Consider the following 18,174-nt stretch of genomic DNA (forward strand, 5'->3'; position numbering starts at 1 on the left):
GAGCCCAGCTGAGGCTTCCGCATCCGACTGGATGAGCCCACTTTCCGATGCTGCGCTCGAGAGCTCATCACCTTTGCGGGCTCCGAACAAGAGGTTGAACTCACCGTGAGATGAGCCAGCAGACTCATCTGGAAGCCCGATCGGGGCAGACGAGCATGCTGGGGAATGGGAGGTCTGTGGGGGGATACCCGGCGGAGGTGGTCCCATTGAGGTCCTCAAATCACCCCCAGTGCTAGCCGCGCTGGCCTCATACCGTAGGTAGAAGGACCGAGGCGGGTAGCCGCTGGGGTGGCTTGCTTTCTTACGAAGGAAAGCCGCGACCGCAACGTTGCCATGGTCTTGTTCTCGCAATGAGTACATGACCATCCATGAACGCTGTCTTCACGTGGGTAGTGCCCAGACACGAAAGACAGCGATAGTGACCGTCAGAAGGCGAGAGATAATGACCGCAACCAGGAATAACACACAAACGGAAAGGCATCTTTAAAAAGACGTTCTGTGTTTCCAGCTCTTTTAGAGAAATATACTCTTTTTTTTTTTCAGAATATACTCTTTTATTTCTGCCAAAGCACCCAGGGCATTCTCTGCAGTGCACCAGTGCAGAGGGGGAGAAGCCGCTGAAATGCGCCGTCAGATCCAGCAGAGGTGAATGAACAGCTGTAAGAATTCAGCTCAGTAAGCATCGACCGTTCAGAGAAAATCTGAATGGGTGGTTGCATACCAGCTCCTTTTATACCCGTATGTTTGGGGGAGTGGTATGCAAATACCACTTGCCAATTTTCATTGGCCTTTTTTCAAAGACCAGAGGTGTTTCGGGCTCCCAAGAGTGACCCCTAGTGTCACTACAGCGATCACATTATGCCTTCACAGGACATTTAGAAAGGAAAACAATAATGATGGCCATGCTGTAGGATCGTTACAAAAGAATTTTCAATAAAATTGACAGAATGAGCTTTCAGCCCTCCAACAGTGTAAGGTGAAGTATGAGAATCTCTTCTGATTGGAATGCACCCATATGTCATATATACTGTATGTTACAGTGCAGCAAAGCATTGCAAACCTCTTTTAGCCTAAAAATAATACAGACATTGGCTTTACTCACCCAGAGATGCGCTAAGGTGCGGTAACACACACCGGCTGCGAGCCACCACAGCGCAATGAGGTTGAATGTCTCACGTGTATATGGGACACTTGACCATTTTGAGCGCTTTAATACAGCATGGGGGCCCTTTTCAAAAGTCTCACTGTCAGACCCTATTATGCTTCAATATAGGACACAAAGCTTTAAATATGGGACGTTTCGCTACCCTCTAAAATAATAGTTGCGTCCCGTTTGGGATAAAATATAGGACATCTGGCAAAAACAGGACAGTTGTAAACACTAACAGCAATAAACATAGCATATGCCACCTCTCCTGTTTTTAAGCCATTATCTTTGAAGAATGTGTTAATATTTGGTTGCCCTCATGAAAAACATCCATTGATAAACACTCATGCATGGTGAACATGCCTGGGTCCGGCCATTCATGTGGATGTCAGTTTGGCAATTTGGCATGTGCCACCTACTTAAACATGGTTTTAGACCAGGTACACCCCTTCATGGCAATGGAATTCCCTGATTGCAGTGGCCTCATTCGGCAGGATAATGCATCCTGCCACACTGCACACATTGTTCGGGAATGGATTGAGGAACATGATCAGTTCAAGTGTTGACCTGGCTTCCAAATTCCCCAGATCTCAATCCGATTGTGCATCTGTGGGATGTGCTGGACAAACAAGTCCAATCCACTCCACCTCGCAACTTATAGGACTTGATGGATATGCGGCTAATGTCTTGGTGCCAGATATCACAGGACACCTTCAGGAGTCCATGCCTCAGCAGGTCGGCACTGTTTTGGCGGCACGCTGTGGACCTATAGCATATTAGGCAGGTGGTCATAATGTTTTGGCTCATCAGTGTATTTATAAATTGGAATGTCCTGCTTACTCATGCATGACTTCAAAGCGCCATCACTGCGCAGCTGCATTACCTTGGAGCGCTTTCCGTAATGTTGTTGAAACTTGATTAATTGATATTTTCAGATTAAACCTAATAATTCAAGATAAACTGTTGAAGTATGTGACAATTATGGTTTATTTAAAATGCGGAGGTCAAATCAAATCAAATCACTTTTATTGTCACACAGCCATATACACAAGTGCAATGGTGTGTGAAATTCTTGGGTGCAGTTCCGATCAACATAGCAGTCGTGACAGTGATGAGACATATACCAATTTACAATAACATCAATTTAACACAACACAATTTAAAGTCTAATATACACATAATTACACACAACACAATATACAAATAATAACATACACTGTACAGTATACAATACACACCTTATAGATACACATTATTCAATAAAAAATTTATATATAGTATATATAGAATGTACAGCAGGTTGTATTGTACTGTATTGACATTCAGGCTGTATAATTTATGACAGTCCGGTGTGAGATATAAGAGTAAGAGTAATAAAGTGCAGTGCTGATGTATTTTGATCGTGGGAGATCAAGAGTTCAAAAGTCTGATTGCTTGGGGGAAGAAACTATCATGGAGTCAGCTGGTGCGGGTCCTGATGCTGCGATACCGCCTGCCTGATGGTAGCAGTGAGAACAGCCCATGGCTCGGGTGGCTGGAGTCTCTGATGATCCTCCGAGCTTTTTTCACACACCGCCTGGTATATATGTCCTGGAGGGAGGGAAGTTCACCTCCGATGATGTGTCTGGCAGTTCGCACCACCCTTTGCAGTGCTTTGCGGTTGTGGGCTGTGCTATTGCCGTACCAGGTGGAGATGCAGCCAGTCAGGATGCTCTCTACAGTGCAGGTGTAGAACCGTGTGAGGATGTGGTGGTTCATTCCAAACTTCCTCAGCTGTCTCAGGAAGAAGAGGTGCTGATGAGCCTTCTTCACAACGACTTCAGTGTGGATGGACCATGTAAGTTCCTCAGTGATGTGGACACCCAGGAACTTGAAGCTGCTGACTCTCTCCACTGGTGCTCCATTGAAACGTCTTTTCTTCTGAAGTCCACCACAAGCTCCTTTGTCTTACTGACATTGAGGGAGAGGTTGTGCTCCTGACACCAGTGTGTCAGAGTGTGCACCTCCTCTCTGTAGGCTGTTTCATCATTGTCAGTGATCAGACCTACCACCGTCGTGTCATCAGCAAATTTAATGATGGCTTTGGAGCTATGTGTTGCCACACAGTCATGTGTGTACAAGGAATACAAGAGTGGGCTGAGAACACAGCCCTGTGGGGCTCCAGTGTTGAGGGTCAGTGATGAGGAGATGTTGCTGCCTATTCTAACCACCTGGTGTCTGCTTGACAGGAAGTCCAGGATCCAGCTGCACAGCGAGCTGTTTAAGCCCAGAGCCCGGAGTTTCTCATCTAGCTTGGAGGGCACTATGGTGTTGAATGCTGAGTTGTAGCATACAAACAACATTCTCACATAAGTGTTCTTTTTTTCCAGGTGGGAGAGAGCAGAGTGTATTGTAGATGCAATGGCATCATCAGTGGAGCGGTTGTTGCGGTAAGCAAACTGCAATGGGTCTAGAGAGAGAGGCAGCACAGAGCAGATGCAATCTCTGATTAGTCTCTCAAAGCATTTGCTGATGATGGGGGTCAGAGCAACAGGACGCCAGTCATTTAAGCAAGTGATTTTTGATTGCTTTGGAACAGGCACAATGGTGGACATTTTAAAGCATGTGGGGACTACAGACAAAGAGAGGGAAAGGTTGAAAATGTCCGTAAAAACACCAGCCAGCTGGTTCACGCACGCTCTGATGACGTGGCCCGGAATGTTTGGGCCCGCGGCTTTGCGGATATTCACCCATCGGAAGGATCGGGTTACATACGCTACAGAGACGAAGAGTGAACTAACCTCTGTAGCTTCGGCCGCGAGAGCTCTCTCCGCGAGGGCGGTGTTATTTCCCTCAAAACGAGCATAAAATGTATTTAGGCCATCCGGGAGAGAGGCAGCGGTGTTCATGGCAGAGTTTTTATTCCCTTTAAAGTCTGTGATGATGTTAATTCCCTGCCACATGCTTCTAGAGTTGGTGGTGTTAAACTGTCCTTCAATCTTGTTCCTGTACTGGCGTTTTGCTGTTCTGATAACTGGCTTGTGTATGCTCCTCTGCATTCCCGGAATTAAAAGTGGAGATCCACACATTAAGTGCCACGCGAACATCGCTATTAATCCATGGCTTCTGGTTCGGATAGATCCGTGTTGTTCTGGTCAGAACAATGTCCTCTACGCACTTTCTGATGAAACACATTACGCTATCAGCGTAAAGCTCGATGTCGTCATCAGAGGCGGACCGGAACATCTCACAGTCCATGTGATCAAAACTGTCCTGTAGCGTAGAGTCTGATTGGTCCGACCAGCACTGGACCGTTCTGAGAGTGGGTGCTTCCTGTTTCAGTTTCTGCCTGTAAGCGGGCAGAGCAGAATGGAAGAGTGGTCTGATTTGCCAAATAGTGGGCGGGGGAGGGATTTGTAGCCATCCCAGAAGGGAGAGTAGCAATGGTCCAAAACCCAGTCCCCTTGTGTGTTGAAACTAATGTGCTGGTGGCATTTTGGTGCGACTGATTTGAAACTGGCTTTTTTAAAGTCCTCGGTCACAATGAACACGGCCTCAGGGTGCGCGGTTTCCTGTTTGCTTATAATCCCATACAGTTCCTTGAGTGCCCGGTCTGTGTCGGCTTGTTGGGGGATGTACACAGCAGTGATAATGACCGCTGTGAATTCCCTCGGTAGCCAGAATGGTCGACGCAGAAGCATGAGAAATTCCAGATCAGGAGAGCAGAAAGACTTGATAGAATGTACATTCCTCTGATCACACCAGGATTTGTTGATCATAAAACATACACCACCACCTCTGCTTTTACCTGAGAGGTCTTTTGCTCTGTCCACTCAGTGCACGGAGAACCCCGCGGGTTCAATGGCTGATTCTGGAATTTCCGCAGACATCCAAGTTTCCGTAAGGCAGATAATGCAGCAGTCCCTCATCTCTCGTTGGAAAGAGATCCGCGCTTTCAGCTCGCAGAGCGTGTTATCCAGAGACTGAACATTTGCCAGTAGAATACTGGGTAGCGGGGGTCGATTTGCGCGGCGTCTTACTCTGATGAGAACGCCGGTTCTGTTTCCCCTTTTCCTCCTGCATTTCTGTGGCCATGCAGCCCAGACAAAGGGCTCCGCTTGCGTGTTTGTAAACAGCAGGTTGGCATTGAGGAATTTGAAGTCCGGTTTACGGTGTGTAATTGCTGAACCAATGTCCAAAAGTGTTTGTCTGTCATAGACAATAAGGGAGACAACATCCAAGACAAAAAACATAAGAATTGTAAACAAAACAAACAAAACACTACCATGTTGTGTCGGAGCTCGCAACGCAGCAGCCATACTCGGCGCCATCTTGAGTTCATCTTGAGGTGAAACATTCATTAAAACAGTTGTGTCCAATATGAAATGGGAGGAGAATGTATACGTGTGTCAGGTGCTTCAGCCAAAATGTCTTCCTCGTAGGATGCTCCTGAGCTTCCTCGCTCAAGCGTCCTCTGGAAGCTTCCCCTGTCCTTGATCCTCACCTCCTCATGGTGCATTTAGAGAACTGATACGTCCTTTATGATGGCGGACCTTGACCGGTTTCCGGGTCACTGGCTTGAGGACGGATGAGTGAGGAAACAAGGATGCACAGTTTAAGAAATGAGAAGCACCCCTAATGTTTCTGATTTCACTGAGAGATCAGTCTGTGACGTGTCACAGTCTGCAAATCTAAAGAGGTCAGTTAGTGGTCTCCAGACTTGTTCATTTGATTATTGTAGTAAATCAAGATGTATTATTTTGTATTACCATTATTTTGTCAACAGATAGAGACTAAACCAAAAATCACACTCAGGCTTTTACTAACAGATGCATAATGGTTTATTAATTGCCTGAATGTCGAATGTACTCCTTTACTTTGCATTTAAATGTAACGAGATGCAAAGTGCATGCTTCCTTTCCTGCCTCTTTGCTTTCACAATTTTCAGTGTTCTAGTTTTATAAGCTGTATCCTGTTATTATCTGAATAAAGTTTCTATATGAGGTTAGGTACATAATCTTATCTGTTGGTCCTCCCTCATTGAACAATGATCATTGAAACTCTCTCGACCATAGAAACTCACCTCACTAAACACTTCCATTTAAATGCATTGAGTGAAATGTTCATGGTCTCGTTTAGGTTCACAGAGTTCCTGGAGCCCTTTGAGAGAATCATCCAGCCTGAAGAACTGTGGCTATATAAGAATCCTCTGGTGGAATCAGACCACATCCCCAAAAGAGTCATGTTCGTAAGTGCACCTCATTTAGCTTGACTTACTGTCCACATACACACTGCAAGTTATGGGTGGAAAAAACGCATTCAAATACAGGCGTGAATCATTAATCATTGTGTGATACAGGAGTTACTCCTGAAATTGCAATGACTGATATAGTGATAACCATAGCAGTGTTTTGGCATATTTTGGATATTAGTCCCTAACATGAGTTGCTGGTGTGTCCAAAATTCATGCCAGTCTAAGCTGGTCTTTTCAGCATGGCCCTGATGAACAATCCAGCTAAAACTAGCTTGAGGTAGTAGCTGGTTTTACATGATTTCCACCTGGTCCAACTTGGTCATTAAATGGATAGTTCACCCAATAATCTTCTGTTAAACACAAACAAATATTTTTAGCAGAACATTTCTGCCCTGTAGGTAATGAGTGAATGGGTTCCAAAATTTTAAAACTCCATAAGGACATAAAGTCTGCAAGTCATTTTGATTTGTATAGCGCTTTTCACAACACATCATTCCAAAGCAGCTTTACAGAAAATTATGCTTTAACAGAAAAAGAAGCTGTAATATCTGTAATGTCTTAGAGTCATAATTCAGCATAAGGCAGCAAAGTAATCCATATGACTCCTGTGGTGAAATCCATATCTTCAGAAGCAATATGATATGTGTGAGTAAGAAACAGATCAAAATTTAAGTCCTTTTTTTACTATCACTCTTCACTTTCACATTCTTCTACGTTTGTTTTTGGTGATTTGGATTCTTTGTGCATATCGCCATCTACTGGGCAGGGAGGAGAATTTATGGTAAAAACTGACTTAAATGTTGATCTGTTACCAGCTGGTTAACATGGCTCCTATCTGGTGCAAGCTGGTCTAGATGGTTTTTCAACCAGCTGGTTAATCTGGTTTTGACTAACCATGTTCCAGCAATCAGCTTAATTGCCCTAAGGTGGTGTCAAATTGCAAGCCCTTTTGCCATTTAATCATGTGCAGGATACGAGTTACAGATTTTAATTACATTTTCATTAGTGTAAACACTAATTCCTGATATCAGCAATTAAGTTTGCTAACGTGAAGTCTTTATATAAACAATGACATCATTACTCGTAGAAATATAGCAAAAATGTTTAATGTAAAACATTGACATCCAGAAGGTATAATTAAAAGTCTTTGAGATCATATTACTTTTCTCTTGACTTTATTCACATATGTGACCTTGAGGTAATCCAAAAGTAATTAAAAGTAATCTGATTACACTATTTTCTTATTGTGTATTTGGATTTCAGTAGTTCACAAGTTAATGTAATCCTGCAGTGAGGATAGTGTAAACATATGTGGCTTGTTGTCCCTGGCAGAGGGCTCGAGCCTCGAGACTTGACCTGAGCTGAACTGGAATGCCCCCCAAAAGAAGCCAAGAAACGGAACAGCAAGTCGCTGGCGTCGTAGCCTCGTGAGGCGGGGAAGTGATGTGTTGGAAGGAATAAGAAGAAACAATTGATTTTAACAACAATATTCCCCCCAACCCCACCCCCCAAAAAAAGAATGAATTTGAAATGACGTACTGGAAGGGAAGGGGGTGCTTACCTAACCTTGTGTGCCAGAGGGGCAGAGGTGCCAAAGAAGATAGAACAAACGGAGCCACTAGCGAAGGAAGCCTCATGCTAGGATCCGCTTGGGGTATAGGAAACCAATAGGTGCAGGATAGGGAGAAATTAGAGAGTGAAATTAGGCTGAAACACTGAAAGACAGTGGCGGTTGCAGCAGTATAGAAATGAGCTCTCGCGGAGAGCTGTTGTAATTGGAACTGGAGGGCTTCACCATGCCTAAGCAAGGGCCCCCCCCACCCACCACAATGATTGGGCAGGTCCGTCCTAGGCATGGGAGAACCCGAGCTGCCTGGACCAGACCTTAAGCATCCCTCCAGATGCAATTCGTTAGACGGGAGGTGCCCACACCGCAAACGGGCTAACCACACATGCGTGGGGCTTGGCTGCTGCTTGAGTGGATCCTGCAGTCGAATGGGGGACCTCACTGCAGTCAAAACGGGAAGGACCTCACAGCAGTACGAAAGGGAGAGCCCACGATACAAATAAACATGAGTAAGCTCACACAGCACTCGCACGGGAGGACCCCCACTGCGATTCAAATGGGAGAGCCCTTGATGTATGTGTGTGGGAGGGCTTTCACAGAGGTACAGATTGGAGGGCTTCTGGGCTTGCCGTGGTGGACCCTTGCAGCATCCGAATGAGAGGACCCTCACTGTGATTTGAACAGGACAGCCCTTGGAAGTGGGAGGGCCTTCGCAGCGGTACAGATGGGAGGGCTTCCAGGCCGGCCAAGGTGGACCCTCGCAGCATCCGAACGGGAAGACCCCCTAAATATGGACAAGGTAGAGCGAGCGGCCCCTTTCCCCTTTTTTCAACATCCAACGGCATAGTGGGCCTAGTGAAAACTAGATTTGGTGCTTGGGCAGGCCTTTGGCCTGCTGCGGTTGCGGCACCGATACGGAAGGAATGGCATGAGTATTTTGAGATGCCGGATTTAAGTGGAATCCTCTGTAATGGAGATAGTGTGCTAGCGATTGGAAGGGCTGGATGGGAGTTGGCAGATTGAAAATGAAAATAAATGCCCTCGTTAAGGCAATGTCAGGGTACATGCTTGCATGTGTGTTTGCGATATGAACAGGCTGAATCCTCAGGCACAGGACCACACAGCGGTCAATGGGAGAGCATTCTATTCATGTGAGAATGTTTATGCTGAATTTAACTGAGCTCCCTCGAAGCTGTGAGTGGCTGGATCTGCAGGCATGAGCCTGCACAGCATTCAATCTGCGAGCGGCTGAATCCGTAGGCATGGGCCCGCATGGCATATGATGGTAAGACACTAGATTCTTGTGGAAGTGATATATGATGCATTTAAGGAAACTCCCCATGCGAAAAGGGGCTGAATCCTCGAGCACGGAATCACATGGTGTTAACAGGAAGAGCCTGTGTTTTCGTGTGAACAGTTCACGCTGCATATAACCAAGAACTCACTCTGCGATACGAATGAGATGAGTCCTCAAGTGCGTCGTTCAACGTGAGGGCGTATAGTAGGAGATATTTGACTGAAATTGATTGATGTGGAGATGCTGGCTTGTGGTGGACTATTTAGGGCCTGAGACGCATTAAGAAAAATCTGATTTTAATCTGATTCCAAACCACCTACGAATTTGGTTTGCAGTGCAGTAGGAGGTTTTGTCGCACAGCCCGAAAGATGCCGAAGTTGCCGCACTTGGACAGCGTGTGCAATGTTTGCGGTGTAGTGGAAGTCTTTTTTCTTGAGGAGGGATTTGGGGCAAAGTTTGCTTGCGGAGGCAGCCTCATGCAGGGAACGGTTCTGGAGTAGGAAAGATTAAAATGGTAGAAGGGAGGGGGATAATATGAAGAGGGGAATGGGTCTTCAGCAGAGGCAGCCTCATGTTGGAATCTGCTCCGGAGGCCCATGTATAGGAAGGGGTAGAGGGATGGATGCTGGGAGAGATAATAGGTTGCGTGGAAAAACTAAGGCGTCTGGAACACATGCGAGGCAATGTCAGGATACGTGCTCACGTGGGCATTTGTGATATTAATGGGCTGAATCCTCGGGCGCGGGACCGCACAGCGTTCAATGGGAGAGCATACTATTCATATGAGAATGTTTATGCTGAATTTAACTGAGCTCCCTCAAAGCTGTGAGCGGCTGGATCTGCAGGCATGAGCCTGCACAGCATTCGATGGTAGGATGAATGGGATGAATCCTCGAGTTTAACAGAAAGAGCCCATATTTTCGTGTGAAAAGTTCACGCTGCAAATGAGCTAGAACTCACTCTGCGGTACGAAAGGGTTGAGCACGGCATTTGACGTGAGGGTGTATGGTAGGCTATGTTCAAATGAAACTGATTGATGTGGAGATGCAGGGTTATAGTGAACTGTTTTGGGAAGACCTGAAACAGCCTGACTGTTGTCAGTTGCTAGGTGGGTGATGGTTCATTTGGTATGAGTGGCATAAAATGGGTTACAGAGCCATGGAGGCTGAGACGCATGGTCTGAAATATGTGCTGCGGTTGTGGCACATGAACGGTGGCGGTGCTTGGACGGCGCGTTTGCGCTGTTTGCCGTGTTTATAACTTTATATTATTGGCACGGGGTGACTCATCTCGTTTGACGAGGACGTATGACATTTATGCGAGAGTCTGATTTCTATTTGATGTCTATTTATGTCTACGATTTGTTTATATTGATGACTTAAAAACATAAATATTGGAGTATAAAGTAAGGTGCCAAGCTGAATCAAATCGGTTACTTTAAACTTGGGTGGAGCATAAAATTATGACAGATTGTTGAACGCTTTTAAAATCATGCAGCAATTAAGTTGTATGGTCAAGCTTATAAATAAAAGTTTGTAATCCAATGATTCAGGCAAAAGTAGAGAAGACTGTCTGTAAAATAAAATTATAGATTGATTTTACCTGCGTGAAGAGTTTGTCCTGACGGGAAGAGGGAAAATTCTGTTATAGTGTAGAGATGAGTGGAAGTTGTAGCAGCGCTTGGTTCGTGTTATTGGGGCTGCACAGCGAGGCAAGCTCAAATGCTGAGAGGAGGCGAGTTTGCGGAATGATTATGAATGAAGTGGGTACACGATGCGTGATTTGCCTCTTGCGGAGCCGATTTCGGCTCGTGTCTGTTCGGACAGAGGCTGTGTATAACTGCAGTATGCTGTGTAATGGTCAGAGCGAATGCTGCGCAGCAGCGAGCTCGCATTAAAATGTCTGCGTTGGTTTGAAAAGAAGTTGTAATTAGAGGATCGGTTGATTGGAAGGAGTTCGCTGTTGCATGATTGCCCCTGTGTTCCGGATGGAATAAATCGCTCTCCGAAGGGCACTTTGAAGGGAGAACAATCGTGTTATTCTTGTTAGAAGTTGACAAACAGGGCTGAATGGATCACGCCCTAAACAAGCTGCGCAGCGAGGTAATGAGGCTGGCAGGAATCACCTGTGCGAGAGAACCAGATTGAAATGCTGGGGAGCGTTGGAATGATGATTGAATTAAATAGTTAATCTTTTGTTTCCCTCGTGTTCAAATGAAGCTGTAATACAACTTGAGAGGCATTTGCCGGAGCAGCACCCATTCACGGAGGCAAGCTTATGCGATGAACTGCTCTGGGTGGAAATTTAGAGAGGAGAACATATGAACGTTCGTAGAGAATTGTTTGACATGTATACAGAGCCGAAGCAGCCAGTTTACAGAAGCAGCTTCACGCAGTCGGCCGCTCTGTGTGGGAAATTTAGAAAAGAGAACATATGAGCAGTCATGGAGAGTTGTTTCACATGTGTATAGCATCGAAGCAGCCAGTTGCGGAAGCAGCTTCACGCAATTATCTGCTCTAGTGAATAGAGATTAGGAGGAAAGACAGAGTAAAAGTAGCACTTAAAGTAGTAGCAGTCGATGCTGTGAAACAAATGAGCTGCTGTGGAAGCTTAAATTGAGATGAGATGATTTAGACGGAAGAGCTGTTCTGATGAAGGTGAATGCTTTTCACCGGAGTTGCAATCCGATGATCTGAGTCACTTGCATGGGTCTGTTGACAATGGGCAGGGCCGAAAGCCAGAAACTCTCAATGCTACATAGAGGTAAGCAGCTGTTTATATACTCTTACTCTGGCTGTGTGATTGGTCGGATTAAATGAACTTGCTCCTCCCGAACTTTGTTAATAAAACACCATTTAAAGGAACCCTCCCAATATTTCATATCCTGCACATGATTAAATTATGAAAGGGCTTGCGATAGGTGTCATCTGTTTTTTTCCAGCAGGGATAGTTTCACATTATTTTTGGTGAATGGTGCCATGAATGCCACAGTTGGCTTTAACAGCTTTTGGAGATCTCTCAAATACTCATAAGGCTTAAACCTGAATAGCCACTTTTTGTTCAAACCCAACACACTCCATTCACAACAATGAAAACTGAAAGACAAAAGTAAAACTCTTTTGTAAGTCCCATCTTAATTGGAGGCTGAAAACCTTAGTGTGGAAGCCTTAGCATGTTTTACACAAAGTGAAATGAAACTCAAGATATGAAGGCATTCATATAATAAAATTAAAGAAGAAGCCTTTCTTTTCAGCTTTTAGCTGAAAAAAAGCTTTTTTCATAATCATGACAGCTTTGTGTGTTATATGGTCAGAAAAGCTGCAGAGGGATATTGTGCCCTTTTGTCTTTGCAGGCAATTTCATTCCTTACCCCACTGGCTGTGATATTTGTGGTGAAGATTATACAGAGAACAGACAAGACAGAAATTAAAGAGGCTTGTTTAGGTGAGTACCCAAATCAAAGCCCAAAGATATAGGCAACAAATTTATTAACTAATATATATATATATATATATATATATATATATATATATATATATATATATATATATATATGGAGAAAAAGCTGATTTGTATCAAACCATCAGACTTGTAAGTGTTAATGTAACCTAATAGACCAGCTGCTGTCTAGTGTGTCATTATAATAATCAAACAACCATAACAAGAAAACCACTCACTGCTCTTGATTGGATAACTTTATTAGCTTTAAAAAGGTTTAATGTATTATACATTATACAGTGAAGACCAGAACCATGGTTCATTTTGCGGTTAATGTGTTTTTACTACAAATACCATGGTTGAACTATACTTATTGTAGTAAAGCTGTGGTACATTTTCATAGGTTAGATTTAGGGGTGGTGTGGGGTTTCTCTGGGACTCCAAATACAATAAACACACAAAAAGCACAATAAGCACGTTGCAGGGATTGCCCTATACTGCATGTTGGAATATAAATTAGGGTGCAAATAGTATCTGCCACTATTTGCAATGGGGTGCAAATAGTATGTATCATTATTTGCACCAGGATTGGGGTACAAATAATAACTGCCACTATTTGCAATGAGATGTAAATAGCATCCACCATTATTTGCACCCGGGTGCAAGTAGCATCTGCCATTAATGAATTGCATAAATCAGTCTTTGCTGAGAAAGGCCTCCAAATAAAAGCAATTCAATATACAATGATTATATAATAAAGAATTATATTTAAATAATTCTAAATATAATATAATAAATAAAATAATTCAGATAATTATACATGACATTATTGTATTAGAAGAGTAAAGCATTGATTAGACAATACAAAAAAAGTGTCTCAAACTGGAAAAAAAAAAGCCCTGTACTCACACCTTAAAGGGGTCATGAAATGCTATTTATATATATATATATATATATATATATATATATATATATATATATATATATATATATATATATATTATCTTCCCTGAGGTCCACTGATAATGTTAGTAAAGTTTTTTTGCATTAAAACGGTCATAATTTAGTAATTTTGAACCCTGTCTCTGGCCGTCTGTCTGAAACGTTCGGTTTTGGAATAAGCGCCTCCTTCAAACTTCAACGTAAACGGCCACTGTGAAGATTGGCTAACATCGTGCAGCCCCTCGAATAGAGAAATTTTTTAAACTCAATCGGAAGAAAATGAATAAGCACCAAAACATTATAAAACTAAATTTCAGGGTTTACACATAATGCACATCCAACACATTGCATCTTAATATATTAAACTGTTCATTCATGAATGAAACTGTTTACTAGTGGTTTTTGTGATTGCGTCCAAGTTTTTGAACTGCCCCATCCTTCTTATATGATGTCATGACCCCTTTAATGTGAAAGTCAATCAGACGTTGCTTGGTTGCCTTCTGGGAGTTTCCAGTCAAGTGAATATTCATGAACCATGCCCTCTTAATAGTAAGATACATAAAGACATCTCCAATAATGTAGTTTATGTATACCTCATAGAAAATATATTGCCAAAACTTTATAATAAACTTCACTAATAACATTAACAAACAATATATACTGATTAATGATCATTAGTCAGTCAGTCACTTTTATTTATATAGCACATTTAAAAATAACGACAGTTGGCCAAAGTGCGGTACAAAATCAATAATTACAAAATTCATAGCAAAACACAAGGACAACATGAAAGACACAATGACAATAAAAGAGAACCACTAAACCTTCATATTTCCATAAGCTACAGAAAACAAATGAGTTTTAAGAAGAGATTTAAAACCATCAAAATTTGGGGAAGACCTTATATGTGGAGGTAAATTATTCCAGAGTCGTGGGGCTGCAATCGAGAAGGCGCGGTCACCCTTCAGTTTTAGGCGTGACCTGGGAACAGTCAGCTGCAGAATATTTGATGACCGGAGAGGTCTAGAGGTGTGATGGTGAAAGAGGAGATCCGCAATATAATGAGGAGCCAAACCATACAGACCCTTATAGACAAACAATAGGATTTTAAATTGGATTCTGTATTTGACAGGAAGCCAGTGGAGAGAGACCAACATTGGAGATATACTATCCCTCTTTTTAGTCCCAGTTAAAAGTCTAGCAGCAGCGTTCTTGACTAACTGAAGGTGTGACAGTGAAGACTGAGAAATTCCCAGATAGAGTGCATTACAGTTATCAAGCCTGGATGAAATAAAGGCCTCCAGGTCTTTGAATGACAGAAATGTCTTTAGTTTGGCAATACTCCTGAGCTGAAAGAAACTGCTTTTGACTACAGAATTAATTTGTTTGTTAAAGTTTAGGTCAGATTCAAAAATAACACTTACATTTCTAACATATGTCTGCAGATTTCTAGATAAATGTCCCAGATTACTGGATATTTTTTTTTAGAGCTAGGAGGGCCGAAAACTATGACTTCTGTCTTAGATTCATTGAGCTGGAGAAAGTTGGCTGCCATCCAATTTTTGACATCATTCAAGCAGTCAAACAAAGATTGTAATGCAGAGGTATCATCAGAGTGCAAAGGCAAATAAAGCTGCGTGTCATCTGCATAACAATGATATGAAATGTTATACTTTTGAAAAATGCTAGATAGAGGCAGCATATATAAAAAAAAACAGAACAGGGCCCAGAATGGAGCCCTGTGGTACTCCACAGGAGATTAGTGCAGAAGATGAGGAGTAACTACCGATCTCCACTGAAAAAGTCCTCTCTTTTAAGTAAGAGGCAAACCAATTAAGCGCACTCCCCTGAATCCCATCTGAGTGTTGTAGGCGCTTCAGGAGGATAGCATGGTCAATCGTATCGAATGCTGCACTCAGATCTTCCAAAATAAGGACAGCATAGTTCCCTGAGTCAGCAGTAAGAGTAGGTCATTAGACACTTTTAAAAGAGCAGACTCCGTAATGTGTTGCAATCTGAAACCGGATTGATATTTATCAAAACTACCATTTTCCTTCAAAAAAGAGGAAAGCTGATAAAAAAAACAACCTTCTCTAATATGATAGAGAGAAAAGGTAGCTTCGAGATAGTTGTTTAACAATGATGGGTCAAGATTAGCCCTTTTAAGCAGGGGTTGTACCACAGCATGTTTAAAGCAGGATGGGACTGCCCCACTGATCAGACAACTATTTACTATAAACAGAATGCTGGGACCAATAACGTCCAGCTCCTCTACTAAAATATGAGGTGGAACAATATCCAAAGAGCAGAGAGTGGGCTTCATGTTCCGAGCAATGTCTGTTAAAAGAGGTAGTGATACAGGGTCAAATTTAGTAAGACGAGATGAGCATGATGTTACCTCTGAATTTTGAAATGAATAGGATGGAATGCTAGATCTTATAAAATCAACCTTACTTACAAAATATTTCAAAAGATTCTCACAGGTTGCAGGAGATGGATCAAGAGATTCAGTAACTGCAGGGATGAATCTGTACACTGTTTATGGTGCTGAATAAGACTTTAGGACTATGAGCATGTTTTAAAATAAGAACAGGAAAATATTTTGCTTTAGCAGCCTTAATAGCATGCTGATAATTAAACATGCAGTCCCTCATTATTTCATAAAAAACTTGAAGTTTATCTCTCTTCCACTTCCTCTCTGCCTTTCTCCTCTCCTGTCTAAGGGCCCGAGTTTCATTGTTGAGCCAAGGTTGAACTCTAGTTTTGGGTTTTATAATTTTAACAGGTGCAAGAGACTCCATAATATCCCCACAGACAGCATTAAACATACAAATCAACTCATTTGAGCTCAGACTAGTAGGAGGGGATGCAATAGTATAGGCAAGTGGAGAGATACTGTATGCATCAGAGAAAAGCCTGGATGTGGCTGAGTTAAACGAGCGAACACACCGGCCTACTGACCCAGGGCCTGAAACTGGCCTAATCAAGGCTGTCTTATGGTCAGACAGACAATTATCTTCAATATCTATATTACAAACAGGGAGGCCTAAAGAAAGAATCAAATCAAGAGTGTGACCATACTTGTGTGTACAACCTAAAACAGACTGTGTGAGGTTAAAAGCATCAGTGAGTTGTAAAAACTCTTTGGTCATAGGCTTTGTAGGACAGCATACACGAATACTAAAATCACCCAAAATAAGAAGCCTATCAACATTAGGATCAATAGAGGATAAAATGTCAGAGAATTCCTTTATAAAAACTTTGTTATGTTCAGGGGGTCTATAGATGACTGCACAGAGAACTGGATTACAAATGTCCACCTTTAGTAACTGCAGTTCAAAACTAGAGAAGGTTCCTGCCGATTGAGAGTTACATTTAAAACAGTTTTTAAAAATAGTGGCTACACCACCACCCCTACCAGCCCTTGGAGTACTCACAAAACTACAGTCTTTGGGAAAAGCTTCAGAAAGTGGACCCAGTTCACCAGCACTGAGCCATGTCTTAGTTATAAACAGCAAGTCGATTAGCATCCAACTATAAAACATCTTGATAAATGTTTGATAAACACTTACAAGAAGGTTGTATTTGCTAACATTAGTTAACTACATTAATTAACATGAACTAACAATAAACAATACTTTTACAGCACAGATTAATCTTGGTTAATGTTATTTTCAACATATACTAATATATTTATAAAAATGAAAAGCTGTATACATCAACATTTGATCATGCATTATGATCTAACATGAACTAACAATGAACACTTTTCATAAATTAATATCAACCTAGATTAATAAATGCTGTAATAAAATCTTGTCCATTTCAAGAAACCTAATGTATTTACTAATGATAACAACTACAGTAGAAGAGTGTTCATTGTTCATGAAGTATTTGTAATGTTTATAAATGACTAATTGGCATTATTGTAAAGTTTTACACATTTATTTTTGTTTATTTATTTGAACTGTAGCTCATGTGCGAATTTCATTATGTGTGTTAGTGTGCTATATTTTGCTGTGACGAGTACACAACAATCATACCAACATGATACTAATATATGAAATTCTTTCAGTACATGAGAGTGGTGGAGACCAGAGGGGCAGAGTAGTTGAAGCCATTAACAGAAAGCTGAATACAAATTTAATTGAAAAGCCTGAGGAAAAACTGATGTCATGTGCTTCTCTAGGAAGATGGCCTTCACTGTTTTAAATTAAACAATTACAGCGCCAAGAGAATACTTAAACTGATTTAGTTCGTGTTAGAGAAAGGGATATTGTGATCTGTCACGTCCAAAAAAAAAAATAACCTAACCATTATTCGATGCGATGTTAGGAAAACAAATGAAGTGTCCTAATAGGCTGTAATGTGCATTCCGATAAGACTGTTTAAACAGGTGACAGGCACTCAGAATAGAAACTATCACTTCTAATGATAATGTGTAATTTGTAGAAGAGCTTTCACAATTTGCTCATTTTTAAGTCATTCCTTTTTTACAGCTTAATTTGTATGAAGCATTCAGAAAAAACATAGTCCATCCTAATGTAGAA

The 18,174-nt window shown here is 42.1% G+C and overlaps 1 protein-coding gene across 1 annotated transcript in view; it reads left to right on the forward strand.

Moving 5' to 3' along the window:
* The window catches only part of LOC127412050 (phospholipid phosphatase 4-like), a 253,822-nt gene that overhangs the window by 138,355 nt on the left and 97,293 nt on the right, over positions 1–18,174 (forward strand). Inside the window, exons 2-3 of the mRNA XM_051648081.1 lie at positions 6,266–6,374; positions 12,598–12,688. Of these exons, the coding sequence (XP_051504041.1) occupies positions 6,266–6,374; positions 12,598–12,688 (200 nt within the window). The remainder of the gene's footprint in view (positions 1–6,265; positions 6,375–12,597; positions 12,689–18,174) is intronic.

Source organism: Myxocyprinus asiaticus, chromosome 21 (genome assembly GCF_019703515.2).
Source record: "Myxocyprinus asiaticus isolate MX2 ecotype Aquarium Trade chromosome 21, UBuf_Myxa_2, whole genome shotgun sequence".
Taxonomy (NCBI): Eukaryota; Metazoa; Chordata; class Actinopteri; order Cypriniformes; family Catostomidae; genus Myxocyprinus; species Myxocyprinus asiaticus.